This window comes from Lemur catta, chromosome 12 (assembly GCF_020740605.2).
Source record: "Lemur catta isolate mLemCat1 chromosome 12, mLemCat1.pri, whole genome shotgun sequence".
Classification (NCBI taxonomy): domain Eukaryota; kingdom Metazoa; phylum Chordata; class Mammalia; order Primates; family Lemuridae; genus Lemur; species Lemur catta.
The window spans coordinates 50457692-50483199 of NC_059139.1; the positions used below are offsets into that span (position 1 = coordinate 50457692).

Sequence of the window (25508 nt, forward strand, 5' to 3'; positions counted from 1 at the left end):
TGGCTCTCTCGGGCTTCGTCACCTTTCTGGTGCCCCCATGAGCCACCCTGCCTCTTCTCAGCCTTGTGCCCGGGGTGGGGAGTGGGGGTGCAAGTCAGAGGGATCCTGTATCTCTGCTCGGGAGACAGTGTCTGGGGGCAACTCCCCCTGATGTCCCATATGCACTGCCAACTGCTGCACTCCCAGCTGGGTGCCTTATCTCCAGTCGTAAAGTGGAAGAAACATATGGACTGAGAAGAGAGAGGGGTGGAGGATGGAACCCTGGAGAGGAGCACCATTTGAAAGGCAAAGCTGAGGGGAAGGAGCCTCCCAAAGACTGAGAAGGAGGAGTTAGACCAGAACACCTCGGAAGCCAGGGGAAATATTCCATGGAGAAAACGGGTGATGTCAAAGAGAGGGAAAGTATGAGAAAACAGGAAAGGAAAACACTGGATTTAGCAAATGGGATGTCACCGATGACAAGGAGACAGACGTTGCACTGGGCTTTTAACATATAAATCCCAGGATAAACATGAACTTGGGGTCCAATGAGCTTGTAACAACAAAGATAAGGCAGAAGAGTGTATTTTCTCTAATCATCCTCCAGCTAAAGTGACAGCAGATGGCCATTTCCAGTTCTGGCAGCAGTGTCCACGTGCCACCACCCTCTCCACTCCCACCCCGCCTCACACCAGGCTAATCGAACACAGAACTGTGGCTGCCCATTGAATTCACATTTTTAGTCTGCCTCTCTCTAAATACACGTTTTTCAAGTAATTGGTAGAGTCTGTCAACAAATGGCTATAAATAGCCATTGTGAGTATAAAAAAAAGGGAAACTAACCAAAAATATTCATCTTCAGCCTGTGATTAAGATGATGAGCATGAACCAGGCTGAATCGCCCGTTCTCTGGCTAGGGATGAAAGAAGAAAGACCCCCCCGCCCCCAGCGTGGCCGTTTGTGAAATCCTGACCACAAAGCCTCATGATCCAAAACGCCTTGCTGAAGGCCAAGCTCTTTCTGCACTGTACAGTTCGTATTCCAGTGTGCAGGAAAGATGCGTCTAGGCTCTGAGCACAATTTTGGATAGGGATGAAATAATGCTATTTTAATACTCAGTTTGAAAGGGGGCCTTGCCCATGGAATCAGCCCATGCTGGCTGTCAGCTGGGCCTGGCCTCTCTCGGGCAGCCTGGCGATGCTGCCCCTCTCGACCCCGGGAGCCCACACCGGGGCGGCAGCAGCAGCAATTACAGTGCAGAAAACTGGAGCAGCTGGCACTCTCCCAAGGGCAGCCCTCCACCGCGTCGCTACCCACAGCCCCAAGCCCCGGCATGTTACACAAACCCTGTAATCACCGAAATGAGGGCCACTAGGTGCTGCTTGCCAAACGTAAAAAAGCAAAAATTTGAGACAACTCTTTCTAGCCTACCCCAGTTCTTTCTTGGCAACAGCCCAGGTGAAACTAAGGATGTCTTATATTTTGAGAAGCTATCAGGGTCTCACATAAACTGGGATTCAGAACTCAATCTCTCTCTCCGATGAAAACAGGAAGACATCTCAGACAGTAGGCAAAGATGGTTTCTTTGCTCTATAACTGATTTAGAGAGAATGAAATATTAAAGAGGTGCCACCAGTCCTTCAGATTAGCTTTGAAAAGGGTCGGGTCCACAGAGCACCTGCTTTAAGTGTTCATGAATTTGTAGATGCTGATTTGAATTTGACAGCTTGAGTCCAACAGACAGATATCTGAGATTCTTGAAGCCTTGGTTATCTCCCAAACAAACCATCTTAACTTTCACATCCATTATCTCAAAGTGCTTCCTGAGGGATGCCAGCTGCTTGGGCACCTCACCCACATTCATGAAATGAGTCACAGAGGGGCAGGATCCGAATCCGTGCTGGCCGACCCCGCCTGGAGAGACACCGTCTCCTTAACAGTCATTCGGCCAAAGCAGGTGGGAGAGACTTGACTCCAAGCACCACCAGTTCCTCTTATCCGTCCCTGATACTGGTGCTGGCCTACTCACATTAAGAATGATGTGTACAGCAAAACCCCACTTCTGAACTTGCATATGGAAAACCAATTAAGATGGGGGAAAAAGCGAGACAGAACTGAATTTTCCATCTGACTCAAATAAGAATGTTTAGAATTAAGGCAGATTTAGAAATGGAATGGAGGGGTCTACTATTGTATTGGAGGCTCACTTTATTAGAGGATGGTACATTATGGAGGTTTAGGTGGCTAAAACCTCATAGAGCCAGGGTAAATTTTGAAAATTTAGCTGGTTGATCTGATGCCCTCTCCTGGCTCCAGTATGGTTTGGCACAGAGAAAATCTTGACAGCATGGAAGATTTAAAAGACAGACCCCTAGGGTAACCACCCCTATTCCCTGTAACCTCTTTCTTGGGGAAAGAAGGGTTGTGAATAGGAAAGTGGGAATATTTGTAACTAAACACTCCATCACAAACCCAGAGTTGGCTTCCTGAATGGGCAGAAGAAGCAAAGTAGGAAGCTGCCTACAGAGGATAGAGGGGTACTCACAGGCTCCATCCCCACCAAACATTTTGCCCAAAGACCTCCTTTTGGAGAGTTGGAATTCCCAGAAAAAAGCATTTCCCCTTAACTGACTAAGGCTTTGGATTTTAGAAGGTATCATATATTGCTGGGCATGGTGGCTCACACCACTGTAGCCACCACTTTTTGAGGCTGAGGTGGGAGGACTGCTGGTGCCCAGGAGTTTGAGACCAGCCTGGGCAACATAGCAAGACCCAATCTCTAAACAAAAATAAATAAAAATAAAAGACGTGATCATATATTAAAACAACAACAATAAATCAACAAAAATTTTTTGAGCATCTGCTATGTTCAAGAAATTGTGAAAGGTATCACAGGAATTACAGTAAAGCACTGATTCTGTTTTTGAGGATGTGCCAGGTACTCTTTTAGATACCAGGAGACCTATCTCTACTTAAGAATATTAGAATAAATTGGAAGAATAAATGTCAATAAAAGGCAATAGATGACAAATGCCAAAGGACTGGTAAGATGCAATTTAAATAATTTAAGCATTAATTGAGCACCTAGTATTTGCAAGCCATCTTGCAAAGGGCTTTGGGGAATAAGTGCTACAGGACTCCAGTGATGGTAAGCCTGTTTTTGGTTAGTGGGGTAAGGGATGGCGTCCCAGAGAGGGTGAGACTTGCTGGTGAGGGCATGCGCCGAAGGATCAGTAGGATTCAGAGAGGGCAGGTAGGAACAGGACATCCCAAGCAGACGGGAATAGTACGAGGTGGGAATTCACCAGGTCTGTTTGGATAGTTGGGCACCCTGGCTGGCTGAAGGGGACAGGGTAGGAACAGTTTGGAAAGGATGGGTTGGGTCAGTTCTTGCAAACTATAGAAGTTAGAACTTTTTTCAGTAGGTAACCAGAAGCCAGTAACATTTTTTGAGCAGGGGTGAAAGGCATATTTTAGTAAGATATATCTCCATATTCACTATCCTGTGATTATTTATTAAGTTTCTCAGAAGAGTTGATACTATGAAAGAATTGCTCTATATGACAGCCAGGAATAACTCTGTCACCGGAAGGGGCTATTCTACACTGTAAATGTGTAAATTAGCATTCTATATTAGAGCTGAAAGAAACCAAAAAGCCAAGTTGGGCGAGTTACTGAACCAGTTCAGGCCTTGGAGGCAGAAGGAAAGTCCAGATGGCCAAGAGAGCAGGAAAAAGGACTACTAGGTCCGGAATGGCATCACGGGAAGAACACACTGAGAGATGTTGCTTTTGGAAGGGATGATGAATTGGGTTTGGGCACATTGCGTGACGTGAGCAATCGGTATGGAGGTTTAGACGTGATGATGGATTTGCTGCAGGTGCACACTCCTCAGTGCGTTCGGAATAAAGCCGAACTGCAACGTGGCCCACAGGGGCTGCAGCATCTGCTCTGCCTCCTCCTTGGGATCACAGTCTGACCACATTTCCTGGCCTCCCTTGTACTTGGATGTGTGCCGATGGAATGTGAGCGCAGAAAACCCTCCTGTGCACAACTCTCTGCAGACAAGCATGCTGGCCTTAGCAGCTCATTAAAAACGGCAGAGCTGCAAGGTGGAAGGAGCTGTGGTCCCCAGGACACTGCTTGGAAGAGCTCTGGCTAGTGCTCAGGAATACCGGCTTTGCACTTTCTATGAACGAGAAATAAATGTCTATGCTGTTTGAACTATTATTCAGTTCTAATTTGTTCCAGCGGCCAGCCTCATCTCACTCCTCGGTCTCATGGCACTCCCCTGCCCTCATTCCATGTGTTCCAACCACAATGGTTTCCTTCAGTTCTCTGGGCACACTAAGCTCTGTTGGTTCAGACTGGCCCTCCCTGGCTGCAGGGGTCTTTGCATTTGCTCTTTCCTCTACCTGGAGCACTTCTTACAGCTCTTGGCCTGGATAATTTCTTTTCCAGGTCTCAGATCAAATAACACTCCCTCAGAGCAGCCTTTTTTGACCTCCCACATTAAATCAAGTCAACCACTGTTAATATTCCATAACACATTGTACAATCCATAATTATATATTTATTTAATATATCTCTCCCTGGGAAAGGGTAAGATCCAAAAAGGCAGACGTCATGACTCCTTTGTTCACTAGTGTACTATACATTCAGCACCTAGCATTGTGTGTGTGCTTGATAAATCTGATAGACTAAATGAATGAACTGGAGTGCCAGAGTCAGAGCTGAGAGTGACCTAAGTAGGGACAGATGGAGGGTGGAGAGCGCAGCACGGCAGGCGGAGACACACCTTGGGAAACACACACTGGGATGTAGCATCTACCTCTCAGTTTCACACCCCCAAACAGAGTCAGTGTAGAAGAAAAAGGTTTGGAGAAAATGAACTAGAATGATTAAGGAGATAATTATTATAGAATAAAGCTCCCGAGGGGCCTCGGACATCCTGTAACCCGAGCACCCCTGTGCATAGATAGGAAATAAAAGTGACGTTCTCTGACCCAGCTAGTTGGGTATCCAAGGTGGTGTCCAGGGTCATGGTCACACTAAGAGAGTTTGCATTCTTCTGTTCACATTGACAGCTGAGATGGAATATGATCAAAGTCTTTACACTTGTGTCCAGGATAAACCTGTGGCCCTACCGCCAGATCCAAGGGGGACTTCGTGAAGTTCTCGTGATGGACTTAAATGAACTGATATCTCTTGAGATCGTAAATCCGGGATCTTTTCTCCTGAATGGAGTAAAGAGAAGGGGGACTGCTGGCAAGTGTGAGGAAGGGACATCCAGGTCCTTATTTGGTTGTACTTGCTCCCGGAGGATGAAACACTCACCTGGATGCGATAAAGAGGCTTCCTCAGGGCCACACAGAGCAGCATCCTGGGACCTGGAAGGAGGCATTTTTCCTGTCCCCGTGGGACTCACCTGCTCTCGCAGAGAGTGTGTTCGCTCACACGTCGGAGCTGGAGCTCCAGCTCCCAAACTGACAATTCACCACAATACTCTCCCCTCTGCATGGTGATGGATGCTTCTTGTATTATTACTACGATTAACTAGCCTGTCAGTCCTCTGGTATCCTTCGAACACTTGAGAGAAAGCCGGCAGCTTACTGAGGCTTTTCAAAAAGAAATATTTGCTACTAAAGAGTGATTTCTGCATACACCCCTCCCTCCCTTGATCAGGAGATAATTACTGTGTTGTTAAAAGCCACCAGAGCTGGGGCCTGGCAAAGCAAAGTGTGCGGCTGCTTTCAGATTGCCAAAGGGAGCAGCAGAGCCGCTAGACTTGCACCGTCCACTCTCGCAAGTGTCCCTGAGTGAGGTCAGTGGCATCCAAGTTCCCACAGAAACAGTGCTTGTCTCCTCGGCTGGGGAGCTCCATCGGCCATCTGCTTCCCTGCTTATGGCAACTTCCCTGCTTTATCCAGCCCACATCCCTTCCAGAGCTTCAGATGATGCAAGCTCTATAAAGACTGGAGCTCTTCCTCCATGGAATGTGGTCATTTATTTGCTGTTTCAACAAATATTTATTGAGCATCTACCCTGTGCCTGGTGCTGGGCTAGGACCTGGCTTTATTCCATTCAGTGATTATTTATTGAGCATCTACTATGTACTGGGAACTGTGCTCCAGTGCTATTCCCTGCAGGCAAGGAGCTCAAGGTCTAGTTAAGGGCCTGTGTGTTGTTTTGGTGCCCTTACTCTCCCACCAACTAGACAGGGTGCTTGGTGGTCCCGGTGAGTCAAAGGCATAAGTGAGTTCCCAAATGGTTCTAAGAGTCTTTAGCCATTAATGTTCCTTAGTTTCAGGAGCTCACGAGACATATGCACAGTCAGACTTTTGCACAAGGAAACAGAAACACCAGGGAAGAGAATGTCTCTTAGAATTAGTGATTGTTCATTGCAGATGTAACCAAAATGTGGAATGAAAAAAAAGAGTGTGTTTCACTCCAGCTCAGGATGATTTTTTTTAAATCAAAACTACTTCAGTTCCTCTTTCCTTTCCTTGCCGCCCCCTCTACACCCACCCTATAATTGAGGTCAGAGGACTTACTCAGTCAACATAATCACACAAGCTTCTCCTAAGGCAAAAAGGAGAGAGTAAGTTAGAGAGGAGAGGAAGGCTGGGAACTGCCTACTTTTCATGTGACAGAAGAAATGAAAACCACTGACTTACCAAGCAAAGTGAAAACACCACCAGGAGGAAAGGGAGAGTGACAGAGGGATCGGGAGAAATCTCCTGACACGGCGGATAATTAATACGCTAACACTAACAAGCAAAGGCAGAAATGGAAGCTGTAATTACCCAAATGCTTTCAAAGGGTGCATCCTGGAGGGGGGATAAAAATGGGCAGTCACTACTTTCCCTGATGCTGGTAGCCTGGGAGGGACCGGCCCTTCGGCCCCAGGGGGCTTGGCTACAGCCTGCCCGCCTCTGCCTCCCACTCCCAGACGGGCCCCTACAACTGTGCACTCTTAGGGAACGGGGGAGTACTGCCAGGGGGCTCCCCATGGCTTCTGAGGTCTATAGTAAGGCTCCTATACAATCAAGACCACTGGAGGGCAGGGACTATACTTTCTTGCTCCTTTTATTCATATAGTACTGAGCGCTTAGCTCAGGAAAAGCCCCGCGAATATTTGCCAACCAGAGACCATTGGCAGGGCCTCAGCATCAGCGTCCAGGGTTTTGTGAGAGTGACTCATGGACACCGTTTCTTAGAAGCAGGAGGTTCCTCACGGGTTTACTCAAAGGAATGCACATTAGAGAGCAAGAGAGACCCTCACCCATGGTGTAATGTCATAAGTAACATTTCAAAGGGTCGGTTGAAAACACCCAAGCCTTTTCCTAATGATTGCATCAAAGTTTACCTGCACACTGAGTTACTTTCTGCATTCACCGCTTATCTGTGGTGAGAATCAGACCTATCAGTGACATGAGCAGAATTAAGTCAGCAAGACACACAGGCAGCTAACATTACATTATCAGGACCTACATTATCGTGATTTTATACCAGGTATGTGAAAATTTAATAGGATTAGAAGGAGAACTAAATGAGGCTGTTAGGAAGAAAAATGTCTTTTTGTTTTTATTCGTTAATTATTTTCCTTCTATCCCTCTTCTACACTCAAGGAAGAGGCTGATACAAACAAACCCTTCCTCTGCTTTCCACGACAGTAAGAACCATTTCTGACAAAACAAAGCTCACTCTTCTCAGCACTCGATTTTTCTGGTTCTTTCTGACCTTGCCTAGAAAAACAGCAGGGAAGAGAGGGAATGGTATGTGTGGATAAACGCCAGGTCAACATGCCTCTGTCCTCTGATAAGGAGAGTGGCTGGGTGAGCAGGATTGTCCAATTGAAGCACATGTAAAATTTTGATTTTCATTGACTTAGCACCCAGGTGGCTCTGTGGGCTCCGCGGCACATTTGCACCCAGACACGATGTCTGTGGCACCGGTGACAGAGCTAAATCCTGGCAAGGAGCACTTAAGAGAGCAGCTCTTCACTGCTGTGGACAGAGCAGCATGAGGGAGGCACTGTGAACCTCGACTCCGGCCATAGAGGAACCTGGAACCTCAGCCCCAGCCCCACACTTTCTAGTAGGCAGCGTGAGGGAAAATCACTTAACTTTTCTAATACTTACTTTACTTCTCTGTACAATGGGACTAATACCACCACCTACCTTCATGGGGTTTCTGTGAATGTCAAGTGCTGCAACAGCGGCTGGCACAAAATAGCAAGAAAATATGGTGGCCTTTATTATTACTGTTATTGTTATTATTAATATTATAAAATCTGCTCCAGACCACCCTCCTCTCTAATGCCCTATAGTGTGAGTTAGGAACTAAAGGAGATGACAACAATAACAACAAAATTAACTGTTGCTCAGAAAATACAAACCAATTACAGTGTCACAAGTGTCCCCTGGTCTGCATAACAATTTTATGTCTGAAGGATGGATGTTTTGAGGCTGTTAATAAGTAAACACCCTTATAGATCATCTTCTGCCATGCAACACGCAGCATCAGACACCACCAAAGAAATAATACCACTTTTCATATTACAGCTATCATTTACAGAGATGGCCTCCTTCAGAAGCTTACAGGAAACGAAATGTGATGTCTGGACAGGGATATTACCCCTCCTCTGGGTATATTACAGTATTGATGTTTTCAGCCTCTTTTATCCACCCAACTGGATTTTAAGAATTTATCAATCTGTGCAGCCACATCACACTGGTGCTTCGAGGTACGTTCCCCGTCGGCCTCTCCTCCTTAGCGTGCTCCTTGCAGATGCCCCCACGCACAGCGCTCCACGTTGACCCTATTACCCGCCAACCTGTCAGAGTTGCCTCCCTATTCTCGACTGTCAGCTCCTCCTGGATCCCGACTTAGTTGTCTCTGTTCACTATCACCTGGAGCCCCTGTGGCATCTGGAATGTGATAACCACGGTTTTGGTATCTTTCTGCAAGTCATGCCACTAGAAAGTGGCACATGGATGGGAAGCCAGACAGATGGTTAACTCAAAAGGGTAGACACCCCCGAAATTCTACCACCCTGTTAAGATGCCGGCAGTGGGTGCACTCTTGCCATGCTTACTCTACCACTCCCTGTCACCCCCTGCTAGCGAATCTTTAGACTCTCTGATGACCACATCTGTGGTCTGCACGGACAGAAAGCTGGGCAGACAACAGAGGGAGCACAGAGGATTCTGTGTTGGGGTGTGGTGGTGGAAGTGCTGTTTTCAAACAGAGGGTGGTGGACATAAAGCCAGCGGAAAGTCCACCCTGGAAATGTTAAGCTAACAGACTCAAGGCCTTCTAGTCTGTGGAGGGAGACACAATAGAAGCATTTGAAAGATGGAAAAATTCAGCGCTGAGCCTGTCTGCCACTTTATGTTCCCAGTGAGCTGGTGGTCCCCAGGCTCCATCAGATGACACGTCTTTATCAGCTGGCTGCCAAGCAGAGCTGGCCCCATGAAAGTGTCTTTCCTTTAAAATGCCCCCATGCCACCTCCCCTGGGATACAGGCACAGTGAACATGGCTTGTTTCTCTTTTATAACTTGTCATCGGGAAGGCAGTGACCCCTCGTGGGAGAGAGCAAGTGACTAACCTCCAAGGGAGCCTGAGCCCGAGTCTGGTCCCCAGTACTTCCTGCTGTTCCTCGCCCCACCCTGAGCCAATGGGAGGAAATGCATCTTGTTTTCAAAGACTTTTAAACATATTAGAGCAACCTTAAGGAAAGGCCTTTTAAGAAGGTGCCAAAGGGGTAGATGTGCCACTAATTTGGCTGCTCCTCCCTAACTAGAGGTGACCTCAGAGGTGACCTTGGGCAAGGCAAGGAGACAATAAAGCAAATCCGAGAAACAAGGGGATGAGAACAAAATAATCTTCTTTCCACCTCTCTCCCACATACTAAAAACACCCCGTACTATGAAAAATGTCAAACATACACAATAGACTAAATAGCATAAAAAACATGCACATACCCAACACCCAGCTCCAACAACCATCGGCTTCTGGCCAATCTTTTCTGTCTTTACTTCCCACTCCCTCCTCCCCATATCACTGCAAAGCAGATCGCAGCCATCATGTTTCATCTGTAAATATTTCGGTACAAATCTCCAAGAGACAAAGATTCTTTAAAATAAAAAATAAGGCCCTATCATCACAATACTATTATCACATTAATAGTGATTTCATGCGCAAAAATGAGCAATGTTTTCCAGAGCATTAACGATAATTCCTGAATAGTTTCACACATCCACGTCGTGTTCAAATGGTCTAACTCCACACGGTTTATAAGATGCTCTTCTGACGAGGTCAGCATGACCCCGTGGGTGGCTGGGAGGACACCGTGCTAGAGCACGTAGCTGGCTGGGGCAGCCTGGCATGCCCGCAGGGCACATCCTGTACTGGGTGGAGTGAGATCCATTTCATGTTGCATTTACACCTCCAGCACAGAGACGCACTCCCATTAAAGCATTTCCCTGATTTCCGGAGCCACAGGCGGCTTCGGAAGGCCAAATACTTTTGAAGGCCACAAGGGACGTGTCTCACTCCCAGCTCAGGACAGGCGAGCTCTCTGGCCTCTGTGGTGCCCCCACCCTGTTTGCAGTGGTGCTGGAGGGAGCCAGGACAGCCCCAGAGCCCCTCGGTGGCCTCGCCGAGTTTTCTGCTGGACGTGGGCTGGGTGGGGCAGCACACAGGAGGGCATCAGTATGTGTTAGCTATTCCACACACCCTGTGTTTGACTTTCCAAACTGGTCAGAGCTAAAATGGTAACGAGTACTAAAGGCATCCATCTCAGATAACAGATTTGCAAAACAGACATGTGTAAATGACACTAAGTTCCAGGCACTGTGCTGGGAGGGGTACACAGATGAAGGGACAGACATTCAGGACGCTGTCTGTGAAAAGTTCGGAATCTAGCAAAGAATGTGCATGAGCAACCCTATCATACTGGGTTAGAGGTACATCGAAAATGCCGCGTGGGCACTGGGGGAGTGGCACTTAGTGCTCTGTACTGGCAGGGAAGGTCGTGGTGGTGGCTGGGAAGGCCTTGCCAGGGAAGGTTACATTGGAACTGGATCTCAATGAATGAGCCAGATTTGATCAGGCAGACAAAGGCAAGAAAGGGCAGTCAAGGCAAAAGGAACAGCGTGAGGAAAAGCAGGAGGCATATTTGGGGAACAGGAGGAGGATCTGGCGTTGCTGGGCAGAGAGCCTGCGGGGCGAGGGTCATGGAGTGAGGCTGGACCTCTTGGCTGGGCTCCGCCTGAGCGTGGCCTCTGCAGAGGGGACAGGAGTCCAGCTTTCTCCTGGAGCAGGCACTGGGGACTCACTGAGGGATTCTAAGCAGGTGGCCACTCTCCTGGAGAGGATTTCAGGCCCACCCCAGCCAGCGGGGGAGGTGTCTGGTGACAGACTTTTCAGCACATATCATGGCGTCTCTCTCCTGTGTCTCCACCAAGGGCCAGCCCCGTGGAGGAGCTGGAAGGAGCGAGGAACAATCAGGAGACAGATCACCCTGGAGTGTGTTCAGGGAGGAGGGCAGGGGCTGTTGGGTCTGGCTCAGCTCCCCACGTTGGCAGCACTTTCTAGCCGTCAGCTGGAGCTGGGAGACCCATCCTGTGGTCAGACCAAGGCCCGCCAGAGCCCAGGGTCAGGCCCGACACCGGGCAGGAGCAACTCTGCAGCTGTCTGGTCCCAGGTGTCTGGTCACATTCGCTGCCAGCCGCTCTTCACCCCATGCTCCTGCTGTGACAACCATGTCCTGGCAACCTGCCTGTCAGACCTCTCCACACAGCAGGCCCGGCCCGGAACGCCAGCCTGTTGACACGCTTCTCAAGCTGCAGGCCCCTTTGTCTGGCCCTCTGATTCTAGCTGACCCTAGGATTCACCCCCACAGAGGGGCATTGGTGGCAGCTGATGTTGGCAGAAGGTGTAGACTGTGCAAGCAGGACCCATCCCTGGGTCCTCTCCCTCAGACCTTGGTCTGGTGGCCCAGCGTGGTGAGTACCCCACCAGACCCCTGAATCCAGCAGACAGTGACCGTCTGCTGTCCCAGAAGGAAAGGCACTGCTCCATGGCGCATCCTGAGCAAACCTTGCTCTCCTAATCTCCATTCACTTCTCAAACTTCCTGCACCCACGTGCCTCAGTGTCCTCCTCAGACCTCCCTACCAAAGCAGAGTGTTAAATGGTCTCTTCTTTAAGGGCTCAGCGTAGGACAGTCATTTCTCTTTTGGGGACAGACACAGACAGAGCCTGCTATTCAGGGCATCTGGGCAGGAGGGGAAATAAGTTTGGGGGTGATTTAAATTTATGTCCAAAACCAGTTCTCTGATCCCATAAATTCCTAGCACCATTGGTACAAGTGCTCCAGAGAGAACTAACTTGTAAACAGATGGGGAGAAACAGCACAGAGCAAACCCTTCTAGCTTTAAATGGAAAATGAAGTTGGTGCCTGTGAGTTATTTGTTTCTCATTTGCCTTGGAAAGAGATTGTCTAGAGAATTTGGAAACCTACATTCCATTTCAGAAAGCAGACCAGATTTCTGCTGACAGTTAGTTTGGCAGGGGGTGGATTTTGTCTATTTTTTCCATGAGAGCTCATTTTCTGGGGGACACACTACACAGTTCTAATTCTAGATACCAACAAATCTGTACCTTCAACCACAAAACTTTACTTAGCACTGAGTGCCTTTTGAGTTTTTATTTAGGATGCATTTTAAGAAAATACAAGGCCTTCCTTCTGCAAACAGTGAGCACCACCAGGGACTATGTTAGCTAAACATCTTTAACTAGGATCTGCAGTCAGCCTTCCGGTGCTTTGGGAGTTTCAGGAACTTTCAACCAGAGTCCTGTGTTCAGTTGAACCAGAAAATGATGGTGGTTGGATTTCTCCCCAGCTCTCAAAGGCCTTGAATCTTTGACGCGGTGTTGTTAACATAGTTAAACTGTTTCCTACACAGGTTTCACCCAATATATCAAATTAGCAATAAGAAAAAAGTTAGGTAAAGTTTTCATAGAAAATTCAGGTCCTAAAATGTTGGATTAAATTTAAAACTTTGAAAAAAATGCCCAAAGCTGTGGGTGTGATTAGCTGAAGACTCTCCCTGCCTTTAGGGGCAGCCAGAGCACAGTATAAAAGCATGTGTTCCACACCAAACCACACTGCCATCCTATTGGTAGTTTAGGTGGAATCTTTCCAATTAGACTGCACAGTTGTCAGGGTTAGCATCCATATATTATCCTCCTCTTGCCCACATTTCCTAGCAGAGTGAAACGATGGGTGCTCAGTAATATTTGTTGATTAAATAATCGAGGCCACACATTGATAGGCTAGGACATTTTTGCGGGGTGTGGAGGGCATTCTTTTGGTTAGTGGTATTCTGTTCTGGGTAGTGAAACTGCTTCCCTCATTCCCTCCATAAGAACCTAAATGCCATCAAGAAGACACAATAGTCAAACTAGCAATAGACTAGGAGGACGCTGAAATTCATCAGAGAGGGCCACGAAAGAGTTAATTCAGTTCTAATACGAGAATTATGAGACGAGGGTATAAGGATTACACACAATGGATTTATAACACAATAAGATCTCTTTCTTTAAAAAAAAAAGGACAAAAGTAGTGACTGGGGACATTTGTTTCAGATGAAGAAATAACCATGTTAACCTCACTGCTTTTTAAACATTTGCATCTGTGAATTGCAGAGGCTCAACATAAAGCAGATTGCCTATATCCACTGAAAGCCATTCTAGCATGAGAAAGTTCTCTCGCCTAAAGCAAAACAGATGTGTGAGGGGGAAAAGCAAACTCTCCTATGGGTGTATCAACATTCGGAATTATATAGTTATCTCAGGAACTATATATTGTGTAAAGCAATGAACAGAGAATCTTGACCACACTTTGTCCCTGAAAACTCAATTAAAAGAAGCAGAAACTTAACATCTGGAAAAATAGTAATTATTAATGCAGATGAAAAACTTAACAGTGTATTCACATTTCATCCATATATATGTATGTATGTATTTTATATATATATTAAACTGGAAGGATATCTGCCAACTGAACCATTCCTGCACCGGAGATTAAATATTTAGGATTTTTGGCAAAGTGTTGCCTGAAAGATGTGAATTCAGATCCACTTGACTGTTCAAACAATTAGAAAATGTGCCATATCCTTGTATGTGCTTCCAAGCAGGAAAGAGTATACCAGGGTCACCTGCATATGTGTCCACATATGCAATTCACAAGCAAATCACCTGGGAAATAGGAAGTGCACAAAGGCTACGACTTGAGGTGTGGGTCAGTATTTACAGAGCAGCAGGCAGGTGCTCGGCTGTCTGCTAGGGCCTGGGAAGGGCACAAGAGAAACACAAGTGAGAGCACAGGCACTGGGGGGAAGGAAAGCACATTCCATGTCCCCTAGAGGGACAGCCACCTGGCCCAAGGAAAGAGTACTTACAGTGGGAAGGAGAGGAGAGAGAGTAGATGAACTCTTTAATAAGCAACCGTCTGAAACCAGGCTGGGAAAGTTGTTCAAGGAAACTTCAAATTTGAATGATATGTAAAATACATATATGTAATAGATTAGAAATGGGTATACAACAGTCAAGATCAACCTGGTAGAAATGAATGCCAGTATGATTAAAATAAACCCAAATATTTGTGTGGTCACATTACAGAAACAAAATCTCATGAACATTCTGTTCAAGCTCTCGTGTATTTGCGCGCGCGCGCGCACACACACACACACACACACACACACACACACACACACGACGTAGCATTGGGTGCAGCTTAGAGGGCTTAAAATTATACTGGTACACATGAGTATGACAATAATTTATGATCATAATAGAAAAAATTTACAGATTATATGTACATAGAATAAGTACATATATTTTCACTAATAGTTTTTCTACTCATGCAGTTATACAAATTAAACTTTAGATAGTCTCTACCTGAAGCTGCATAGCATTTATTTATCATTTAAAAAAAAAAACCCCAGCAGTGATTTGTACTCTAAATAATAGAGTCAGGCTATACTATGAAAAATCTCTACTTTTCCCATTTTGTGTATACCATGAGTATTGGCAAAAGAGAGGGTTCTTTTTATTTTCTTCTGATTTAAAAAATATAAAATATCTGCTGAAATTACATTCTAATATTCAAAATTGTTTGAGTGAGAAAGAAGAATTACAAAACACAAATATCAGACACTCTCCAATAAAAACACTTCACGATCCATTTAAAAAGAATGAGCTCCAAATATGAATTATATGAATAAACAAAGGCTCCATGTTGCAAAAGGTTGATGGAGTGTTTTCACATTTAATTTCCTGACCACTTCCTCTGTTTCACTGATTTTTAGTATAGTTTGAGATGTTTATGGGCCTGCCACTTCTGAAGGAAAATATACAGAGCAAATAAGATATGCTGTTAATGAAAGACTCTGTCATCTGAATTTAATAATCAGATGCCATTTGGCATCTATATAGTTTTTCAACAGCATAGACACTTAAATCAAGCTAAAATTATACATAACTCAGTGCATATATTTCAAATGTGATTAATGTTTTTTTACATGTACATGTGCAATCTCTTATGAAATATTCTTAAAAGCCATCTAATAAGAAAGAAGAACAAACGTGTGACTCAAGCAGAACCATCATGAAGCAATGAGGAGATACTCATTTAGTCTCTCCCTAAGCTCTTTTGAGCTGTCTACTACCACGAAAGGCCACCGTGTCTTTATTTACATATTTTCCCCGCCTGAGATGCCCTCTCCTTTCTCCTAAAGGCCCACTTAAAACTCAACCCCTATTTTGAGATGTTCTGAGGACTCCATTTGGGAGTGTTCTTCCTCTTCCCACCTGGTATCTCACCTACTCTTTATTTTCTCTACTACTCATTTGGCTTTTTAGCATCCACTGTTGGGTATCGTAGTTACCTCAATGTACACCTGCATTCTGCTCCATTCTCTGAGGATAGGAACTAGGGGTTATATGCTTCCCATCTCTATAGCAACCTTGCTCAAAGTGTAGTCCTTGACTCATCAGAACCGCCTGGGTGTTTCATCAAAATATAGCTCCGATACTGAAGCTAATTGGAGGGAGGGCCTAGGAAGCTGCATTTTTAACATGCTGCCCAGCTGATTTTTATGCACACTAAAGATTGAGGACCACTGTATGCAAAGAACTATGTACAAGGACTAACAAGAGTGCTATGAACATAATCGGTACCAAGAAGTATTTGTGTTTTTTGTTTGTTTGTTTGTTTTTGAGACAGAGTCTTGGTCTGTTGTCCGGGCTAGAGTGTTGTGGCGTCAGCCTAGCTCACAGCAACCTTAAACTCTTGGGCTCAAGCGATCCTCCTGCCTCAGCCTCCCGAGTAGCTGGGACTACAGGTACGTGCCACCATGCCCAGCTAATTTTTTCTATACATATTTTTAGTTGTCCAGCAAATTTCTTTCTATTTTTAGTAGAGACGGGGTCTCGCTCTTGCTCAGACTGGTCTCGAACTCCTAACCTTGAGTGATCCACCCACCTCGGCCTCCCAGAGTGCTAGGATTACAGGTATGAGCCACCACGCCCAGCCAGAAGTATTTGTTGAATATATAAAGGCACACAAAACAAAAAACCCCAAACCAACCAACCAAATAAAAAACAATGTGCAAAACTGAAGGAGTGAGGATTATTTAGTCTATGTCTATAAGTTTAATCAGAACCCCATTAACTCTTCACCAAGTTGACTGTCCATGAAGTGTTACTTTACAGAGAATGCTTATGTTCTAGTCTCATGGTTGCTGAGTAAGGCAAACCATCTCCCCTATACTCCTAATCAGGAGATCAGATGGTCACCTCATTTGTCACCTCATTTCCCCTCTCTACCCTTCCCTACTGACATTCCCCCAAAATCCTTCCCTTGGCTTTCCTTCTGGACTCTATTGCTCCTTCCCTGTTTTTTGCCTATGTTGCTTTTCGCCCATCTCACTGTGGCATGCAGGTTCAAGATAAAGAGAAAGCAGGCGGCAAAGAGCACAAGTTTACACAGTGCCTTGTTCAGATTAGAACAAGACACCCTCCTCTGTGCCAGGAAGTGTGATTTTAAAAATGGAGGACAGGCTGTGCGCTTGGGCAGTCATCCACCTGTGAAACTGTATGTGGCAGCCTGTCAAAAAAGATAGAGGAAAGCACTTAGGCCTACCATCCCTGCTCCCACATTTTCCTGAAGATGGCTTTTCCAGATGTCTGTTTTTATCTGACTTTATTCTTTTTTCCTCAGGCCCAGATGTCATTGAGTAATAAGGAAAGTTCCAAACATTATTCAGTTGAAAGCTCAGAAGTAAGCTGCACATGACATATTACTGTAACACAAGTGTGAAGGACTGGCATTTTATTTCCACAAAGGAATGAATAAAGGGAAAGGAATTTACTTTTGGAAAAAGGTAAAATAAAGAACTCTGGACTATAAGGGAGACTGAGGAATTCTCATCTCTGGAGATATTCTGAAATAATATTACGACCCGTCTGTGGTGGTTTACGGTTGATCTCAGCAAGATGGCTTCCTGGTGCCCCTTCTTTCCCTGCAAAGGCACTTTTCCTACCATGCTGGGCTCCTAGCCCCTGCCTTTGCTGCTGTTTCTGCTGGAGCCGCACTTTTTATTCTAATAGTGCCTAATGGGGCCTAGCAAAGAAGCTGCTCAACAACAACACCTATTGATTAGGGCCGGTATGGTGGCTCACGCCTGTAATCCCAGCACTCTGGGAGGCGAGGCGGGATCACTTGAGCTTGGGAGTTCGAGATCAGCCTGAGCAAGACCCCGTCTCTACTAAAAAAATAAAATAAAAAAAAGAAAGAAAAATTAGCTGGGTGTCGTGGTGTGCACCTGTAGCCTCAACTACTCTGGAGGCTGAGGCAGGAGGATCACTTGAGCCCAGGAGTTAGAGCTTGCAGTAAGCTATGATGACACCACTGTACTCTACCCAGGGCAACAGAGTGAGCCTCTGTCTCAAAAACAAAGAAAGAAACAAAAAAAACACTTATTGATTAAAGGGGCTTAATTCTCAGCATAGTCATCTGATTCTGCCTCCAAAATTCCTCTGGGTCCCAGAGAATATGTCCCTTGTGTCGCTTCCCTGTGTCACTTCCCACCTCCCCTCAGTCACAGATTTCTGGTCCCTGGGTGCTAGATTTCCAGGTATCCTTTCAAGGTCAGGTGGAACCACACCCTGGGCAGCTGTGAGTGGCCACATTCTAAGATGGCCTCCATGGCCTTCACTCCCTGGGGTTACTCCTGTGATTATGTCACAGTCGGTGGTAAAAGGAATTGTGCAGATGCAGTTAGGGTTACTAATCAGTGACCTTATGCTAGGGAGATGATCTGTGTGGGCCTGACCTAATCACATGAGCCTTTTAAAAGTAGGCAGTTTTCTCTGGCTTGTAGCAGAAGTCAGAGAGATTCTAAACGTGAGAGGGATTCCATGAGAGGAAGGTTCTTTGCTGACTTTGAGATGGAGGGGCCCACGGGGCAAGGACTTGAGAAGCAGAGAGTAGTTCTTGAGAAGGCAATGGGGACTTCAGTCCTACAACCACCGCAACTGCATTTTGCTGGAATGGGCATGGAAGCAGATTCTTCTGCACAGCCTCCAGGTAAGAGCCCAGCCTGAGCGACCACCTTGATTTCAGCCTTGTGAGACCCTGAGCTGAGAACCCACCGAGCCTGCCCAGCAGCCTTCTGACCTGGGCAACTGTGGGGAAATAAGTGGGTGTTACTTTAAGCTGCTAAATTTGTGGTTATTTGTCACCCAGCAACAAGAAATGAACACAGCAGCCCTCTGGGAGCTTCTACAGCAGTACCCTCCTTCCTTCCAGACTCCAGTTCAATCAGCTCTCCACTTGGAGAGAGAAAAAACAGCCATTAGGAGACCAAACATAACAATAGCTGGGATGATTACTGTTGTCCTTGTTCACTGACCCATTCAGCTAACTGCTTCCCTCTCCCCTGTTTGTCTTTCTCTCCCCAATCCCACACATCTGCCAGATCTTCCTCTCTGCCCTTGTCTAGCTGGGCTTTGGCACTTTATGGTAAAAACCTCTATGCTCAAGCTTTACCCTTTATGTTCCCAGGACCCTACCTGCTTCAACACAAGCAAGTGGAAATATAAATAAAGACAAATGTACACATAGACCCTGCAAGACATCTATGGTCATATCTGGAGCAATAAATGGGTATGTCTTTGAGAATCAGATGATGTGACTTAAACAGAAATAAGTCAAATTAAGATCCTTGATATACAACTAGGGCTGCTGAGACTTGAGCATTTGGGATTTAGACAGCTGCAATCTTGGACTTCTAGTGAGATCTGAGATAAGTATCCCACATCGAAGGTAAATATCTGAGATAAAAACTCCCTTCTGTAAGGTTCGGGGCCCTACCTAAACTACATGGTGCTCAGCAAAATGGCGCTCCAGATTCTAGCTCTCTTGGCATTTACTTCCTCCCAGAAACTCCGCTTTCCCTGTGTTTAAATTGAAAGACTCCACCAAACAAAGCTTCTCTTATTTTTAAGAGAGAGGGAAATAATTTTCAAGTGCCTTGCTTGATCCCCTATCATAACTAATCCCCCCTCTCTCCTTTAGCAGTCCCCTTTGCTCGGCCTTCTTTTTAGGACTAACTTTATTCTGTTTCGCATTGTAAGTGGTGTTCATCTGTGCCCTCCTCCTGGGCCCCATCTGGCTCCTCGGGGGGCAGGGGCCACGTCCCATTCATCTTTCTGCCTCCCCACGGCCTGCACAGTGAGCATTCAGCACACATTGAAGGGTTTAATTTCAGCGTTGAGTTGGATTTATGGTTGAGATTTCTTTTGCTGTCAGGTTTCAGGTAGGTGCTTAAGATCCCTTGATCCTGGGAGACAAGGACCAGGAGGTGGTTATATCTCAGTCCACTCCTGGAATCTCCCCAAAGGGGTAAGGACGGGGCTGCTGAGAGGTGACAGCCCCACCACCCCGAGGAGGCTGGAAAGAGGGTCCGAGGGCCAACATGGCTTCCTACCCTTCAGCCCGCAGCAAGCAGGGTTGCTTCTTTAATTTGATCCTTTCTCTGCTTTGGCAAAGGCTGAGTGCATTCCCTGCAGGGGGAATGTGAAACAACGCAGTTGCTGTTTCAAAGGAGGAAAAAAGAGTGGTGGTGGGAAGATGTGAGGAAAGCCTTTGTCTTATTTTTTTGAATGTATATTCTGGGAGAAATAGTCACGAAGATAAAATATGCAGTAAATTCTGAATCGTGAAGGAAAAACATTTCCCACTGCCCTTTAAAATCTTTTATACTCTTTCTAATCATTTATTCAATCACTCAGCAAACTTTACATATGCCCTGATTAGGTGATGCTTCCCCTTGCCTGATTTGTGTATGTGCTGGTCTTCCAGACCAGAGGCCTCCCGCAGTCCATCTTCACATCCCTGATGCCTAGGGCAGGCCCTGGGAACCGGACAGAGCTCAGGAAATGGCACTGTGGTGTCCGCCAGCCGCAGAGACCAACGGGGGCAGCAGGAGCAGAGAGGTAAGGGTTGGGTTGCGGGGCCAGCGACAAGTGCTTCAAGGAGAAGGGGATGGTGAGCCCTGGCCCACGTCACAGAAAGGCCAAGTTGGCACATCCTGAAAAAGAGCCAAGGGATTAGGAAATCCACTGGTAACATGTGTGGGGTTGCTATGGTTTGAATGTATGTGTCCCTCCAAAATTCCTATGTTGGGATTAACCCCCAATCTGATGGTATTCAGAGGTGCGGCTGTTGGGAGGTGATTAGGCCTTGAGGGCTCCCTCCCCATGGATGGAATTAGCGCCCCTATCAAAGAACTTGAGGGAGAGAGTTCATTCCTGTTTTCCTTCTGTCCTTTCCACCATGTGAGGACACAGCATTTCCCTCCGGAGGATGCAGCAACAAGGTGCCCTCTTGGAAACAGAAATCAGCCCTCATGTATACTGAATCTGCCAACACCTTAATCGTGGACTTCCCAGCCTCCAGAACTGTGAGAAAATAAATTTCTATTATTTGTAAATTACCTAGTCTGTGGCATTTTGTCATAGCAGCAGGAATGGACTTAGGGGTATTTAGGAAAGAAGGCTGATTGCAGTTGGATAAAAAGTAAAAGGAACAAACACGCACTGATGGGCACAAATAGACAAGTTTTAAAAATTCATCTACGTGTATATCATGATGTGACTGGCCAAATAAACTGTAGAATACCATGCAGTAGTTAAAAGGATAAAGTAAATCCATATCAAGGGTTCTCAGCTTTGGCATGATTGACATTGTGGGTGGACAATTCTTTGTCATAGGGCCGTTCTGTGCTCTGTGGGATGTTGAGTATCACCCCCGGCCTCTACCTGCTACACGCCAGCAGCACGCCTCACTCAGGCTGTGACCACCAGACATGTCTGCAGAAACTGCCAAGTCTCCCCTTGGGGGCAAAACAGCCCCTGGCTGAGAACTGCTGATCTGTGCTTACTGACCTGGGAAGAGCTCCGAGACAGATTGTTGAGAGGAAAAACTATGTGGCAAAAAAAAAAATACATTTTATATGATACCATTTACCATAGTATTACACACATGCACACATACACGATTCCATAAATCTATATTACATAAATAAACACATCTAAAGAGCTCTGGAAGAACAAAACTGTTAGCAGTGGTCACCTCTGTGGAGGGGGACTGGGTCTGAGGGTCATAGTGAATTTTGGCCTTATCCATATTGCTTATATCTAAACAAAGAATGAAATGTGGTATTAAAATTAGTTAATGAATGGAAAATTGAAGATATGGGGAAAGTATACGTAAACTAATTCTTGACCAGGTTTAGTGGCAAGAGTGAGGCAGAATTAAAGGAAGGAATTTTTAGAATGTGGGAAAATTGAGCACCACTGCTAAATTCACTCAAGTTATAATTTTGTGTAAAGCATGATGAGGAGGGGGGTGAATAACTTCTAGAATGTTTCCACTTATTAGCTCAAGATTTCAATCATGCCTTGCCAGCAATGACTTTCCCACTCCAGTTAAATATGCACGAAATGACAGAATTTCTCTTTCTGTTTTTCCGCCATGTTTCTTTAATTTGTATTTCTGTGGTGCGTGTACAGCTTTCTCCAACTAAAGTGCTGATGCCGTTACGGAAACTGTCGCTCTTCAGAAAGACCTGAGAATAAAAGCTGACTCTGACTTGTGTTTGGTCTGGCATGGCTGGTTACACTGCAGGAGTGTATTTGTTTTTCATTAATTTGTTTGTCATTTTGCTCCATGATCTATGGAACATTTATTTCCCCTGAAGCAAAAGGATCTGAAATGTCAAAGGTTCCTCTCAGTTCTGCTGGCGTAATGAATTGCTGAGGAAGAGAGATTTTTCTTATATGCTATTTCATTGTAGAAGGAGACATTTTGTGACCTTTGGCTGTTTTATGGTGATAATGAATTTTCTGACAAACCTGGACCCTTTGGGCTTCTTTGTTAAAATAATAAGGTTTGAGGAATAACATTGACCTGGACCTTTGTAGAATTAATCAAATACAGATTTTGGGAAAATTGATGAGTTTGGTCTTTACCGAGACACTCTAATTTATTACCGTCACCAAGGCAGTATACAGATCTATACCACATAAAAATATCAAACAATTAACTACAGACCCGAGTCCCTGAACAGGGGGATTTTGACACTTTTGCTGGAAGGAAACTATCAGCCTGATCACAGTGTTGCTTTGTTTCCTTTTTCTTTGTTCTTTTTTAAAATTTTAGTTGTAAAAGTAATACATGTACTGAAAAGAATAAAAAGGGTAATAAAAATTATCCATAATCTTACCTCCCAAGCTAATTAACCATTATACTATTTTGGTATATTCTTTCTAATCCTGATTTGATGCCTATGTTATCTTTTTTTACACAATTTGAGATGATCTTGGACATAAAATTTTGTACTTTGTGTTCTTCTCTTAAATATTACATATGTTTTGTTTCTAAACACTTTAAAGGAAAACTGTAGGATCATTAAATTCTGTTATTATCATTTTCCCTCTGAAGGTGGTAAGTGATTAGATCTGTTTTTCACATTCTCTGAAACCGTAGACCTGTTTATGCTTTTATTTTTGAGAGGTGAGACAACAGGTTCGACAAGTCCCGGATGCAGGCCTAGCTCACGTATGACGACGCTGGTGTCCCTCAGAGCGACCATTGCTCTGTGTCCCTCAGAGACACAGTCACTGATCAACAGGTGTCCCAGCTGCTATTTGACGGGCCAAACAGATGCGTGATGTGCAACACCAGGCCAGGGTAACCTCTCAGCCATTTACAGAGGCAGGAGCATGGGGAATTTTCCTTTTTTGCACCCAGAAGTAGTACTCTTGGTTGTCTACTAGTTTCTCTACTTATTTTTTCTGGGAGCTTGTTGGGGTTTGTCTACACCCATCTACATTCCTTCTGCAAGATCAGAGGAAGTACTTGAAAAGAGAGTGAATCCACAGCCCAAGTAGGGTCTTAATAAAAATTTGGGTAGGAGAAGAAGTCTGCTACCTCATTTTTGATTTCCAGGGACCTGCTTCCAGAGTGGCCGATACTCAGCTTACTGCTTGGATTTTCTTTCTGAATGTTGACATAATGAGAACATCAGGGAAAAAAGGAAAAGGGACCAGGTTTCTGAGATGAGCTCTAAAATCTTCATGCTTTGCTGGCTTGAATATATTTTGAATTTTTTTCATCAAATGTACCACATTACTTTAGGATCAGAAAACATTTTGGCATTTGGATAATCAGAAAGATAATGAAAATTGCTATACAACTAGCCTAAATAGAAACTTGGGGGAGTAAATTATAAACATTTACAAAACAGTTCTGAAATTTAAGGTCTTGTATCTCTGCCTTTAATTATATACCTCACAAAAAGAGATCAAATATTCATACAAATATTTTAAATTACGTAACTCTTGAACTTCAAATTGGGTTAAAGTCCTGTAGACGAGGGGCTTGTTACTCAAATTGTGGTCAAAGAACCAGCAACATCTGCTGACTTGGGAGTCTGTTAGAAATGTAGAATTCAGGCCCCACCCCAAGCCCAACTGAATCAGGAGATTCATGTGCACATTGAAGTTTAAGAGATACCCCTTGAAGAGTAAGGTGGTAGACCAGATGCCTGGAATGCACGTGTGTGTGTGTGTGTGTGTGTGTGTGTGTGTGTGTGTGTGTGTGTGTGTGTGTGTGTGCGCGCGCGCGCGTGTGTGTGTGTGTGTGTGTGTGTGTGTGTGTGTGTGTGTGTGTGGTTTTTTTTTTTTTTTTTTCACCTGGTGGTCACAGGTGAGTTCCTAGGAGAGGCAGGAAAGTTGTTAGTCCTGTTCACAGCCTGCTCTTTTCTTCCCCATTAATAGCCTAATTTCTGGTATCTTTTCATCATTACCTTATTGATCATCAGAATCTGCCTCCCCCCCTCCCAACTGCTAAGATATTGGAGATCAGATAACTATTTGTGATTTTCTGAAGTGGGAAAACAAGGCCAAGATCATTATCCTCTCAGTTTTGGGTCAGGTTAGATAGGGAGAAAAGACCATGGTTGGTCTGAAAGCCTCTGAACGGCTGGAGCACTGCACTGATAATATAGCACATTTTGATGGATATGATTAGTAACTCTAAGAGTGCATTTTTCTCTCACTTGCTTACTTCAGTTTCTAGAAATAAAGCAGCGTATGGGCAATGTAAGTTTTCAGGAGTGTTCAAAAGGGTCAGGAATATGTTTGGTTTAGCAATTAGAGAAATTTAAACTCAAACCCAGTTGGTTTTTTAATTCAGCTTAATCACCAAAACTTGATGAGTGTCACCAAGTTAACTAAGAGAAAGCAGATACTGCACAATGGAAGAGTTGATGTCATCCTTGGAGCTGACAAACCATCAACAATTTGGAAGGTGATTTTTTAAAGGGAAAATGCAGAATTATGAAAAATGTAGTTCTTAGATTTGCTTATATGCACTTTCCAAGTGTCTGATGATTTATGTGCATCTCTTTCCTTTCTTTTTTAAATTGGTTTCCACTCTCAATATTTTCATTTTAAAAATGTTTATTTAATTGGGCTCAGTGCAGGGTAAATGCTGCTCTTTATAATTTGTGGAAAGATTAAGAAAAAACTCATATAAATTTGAAAATATGCTTGAAATTAGAAAAAGGGAAAGGTTTAGATTAGTTTTCAGTCTCTAACATTTGGTTTTTTAAACATTAGTTGTTAACAATTAGAAGTCAAGTATCATGTTCTAACTTGTCCAAAAAATAACCCAGATCCAATTCTCAACATTCTTTAAGTGAAATATATTTATATTACAAATAATTCTTATCTCTGACTCAAAAGATAAGGGAAGGTAGTACTTGAGCTGAGTTTCTCTCTCTCTGCGTAATTTTTCCCTTTTGAGAAAGGAGCCAAAAGTCAGCTATAAGCACTGAATTACTTTTTGGAAAGAGTTTTTATAAAATGATATAAAAGAAAGGATC

At 44.8% G+C, this 25508-nt stretch overlaps 1 protein-coding gene across 2 annotated transcripts in view; it reads right to left on the reverse strand.

Annotated features, from left to right (window-relative positions):
• The window catches only part of ARSB (arylsulfatase B), a 156832-nt gene that overhangs the window by 21500 nt on the left and 109824 nt on the right, over positions 1-25508 (reverse strand). The window contains exon 7 of one of the 2 annotated variants that reach the window (XM_045566181.1): positions 20484-20648. The exons of the other annotated variant lie outside the window; for it this stretch is intronic. Coding sequence (XP_045422137.1) covers positions 20647-20648 — 2 coding nt within the window. The 3' untranslated portion in view covers positions 20484-20646. Of the gene's footprint in view, positions 1-20483; positions 20649-25508 lie in introns of those variants that run through there. 2 annotated transcript variants of the gene reach the window in all.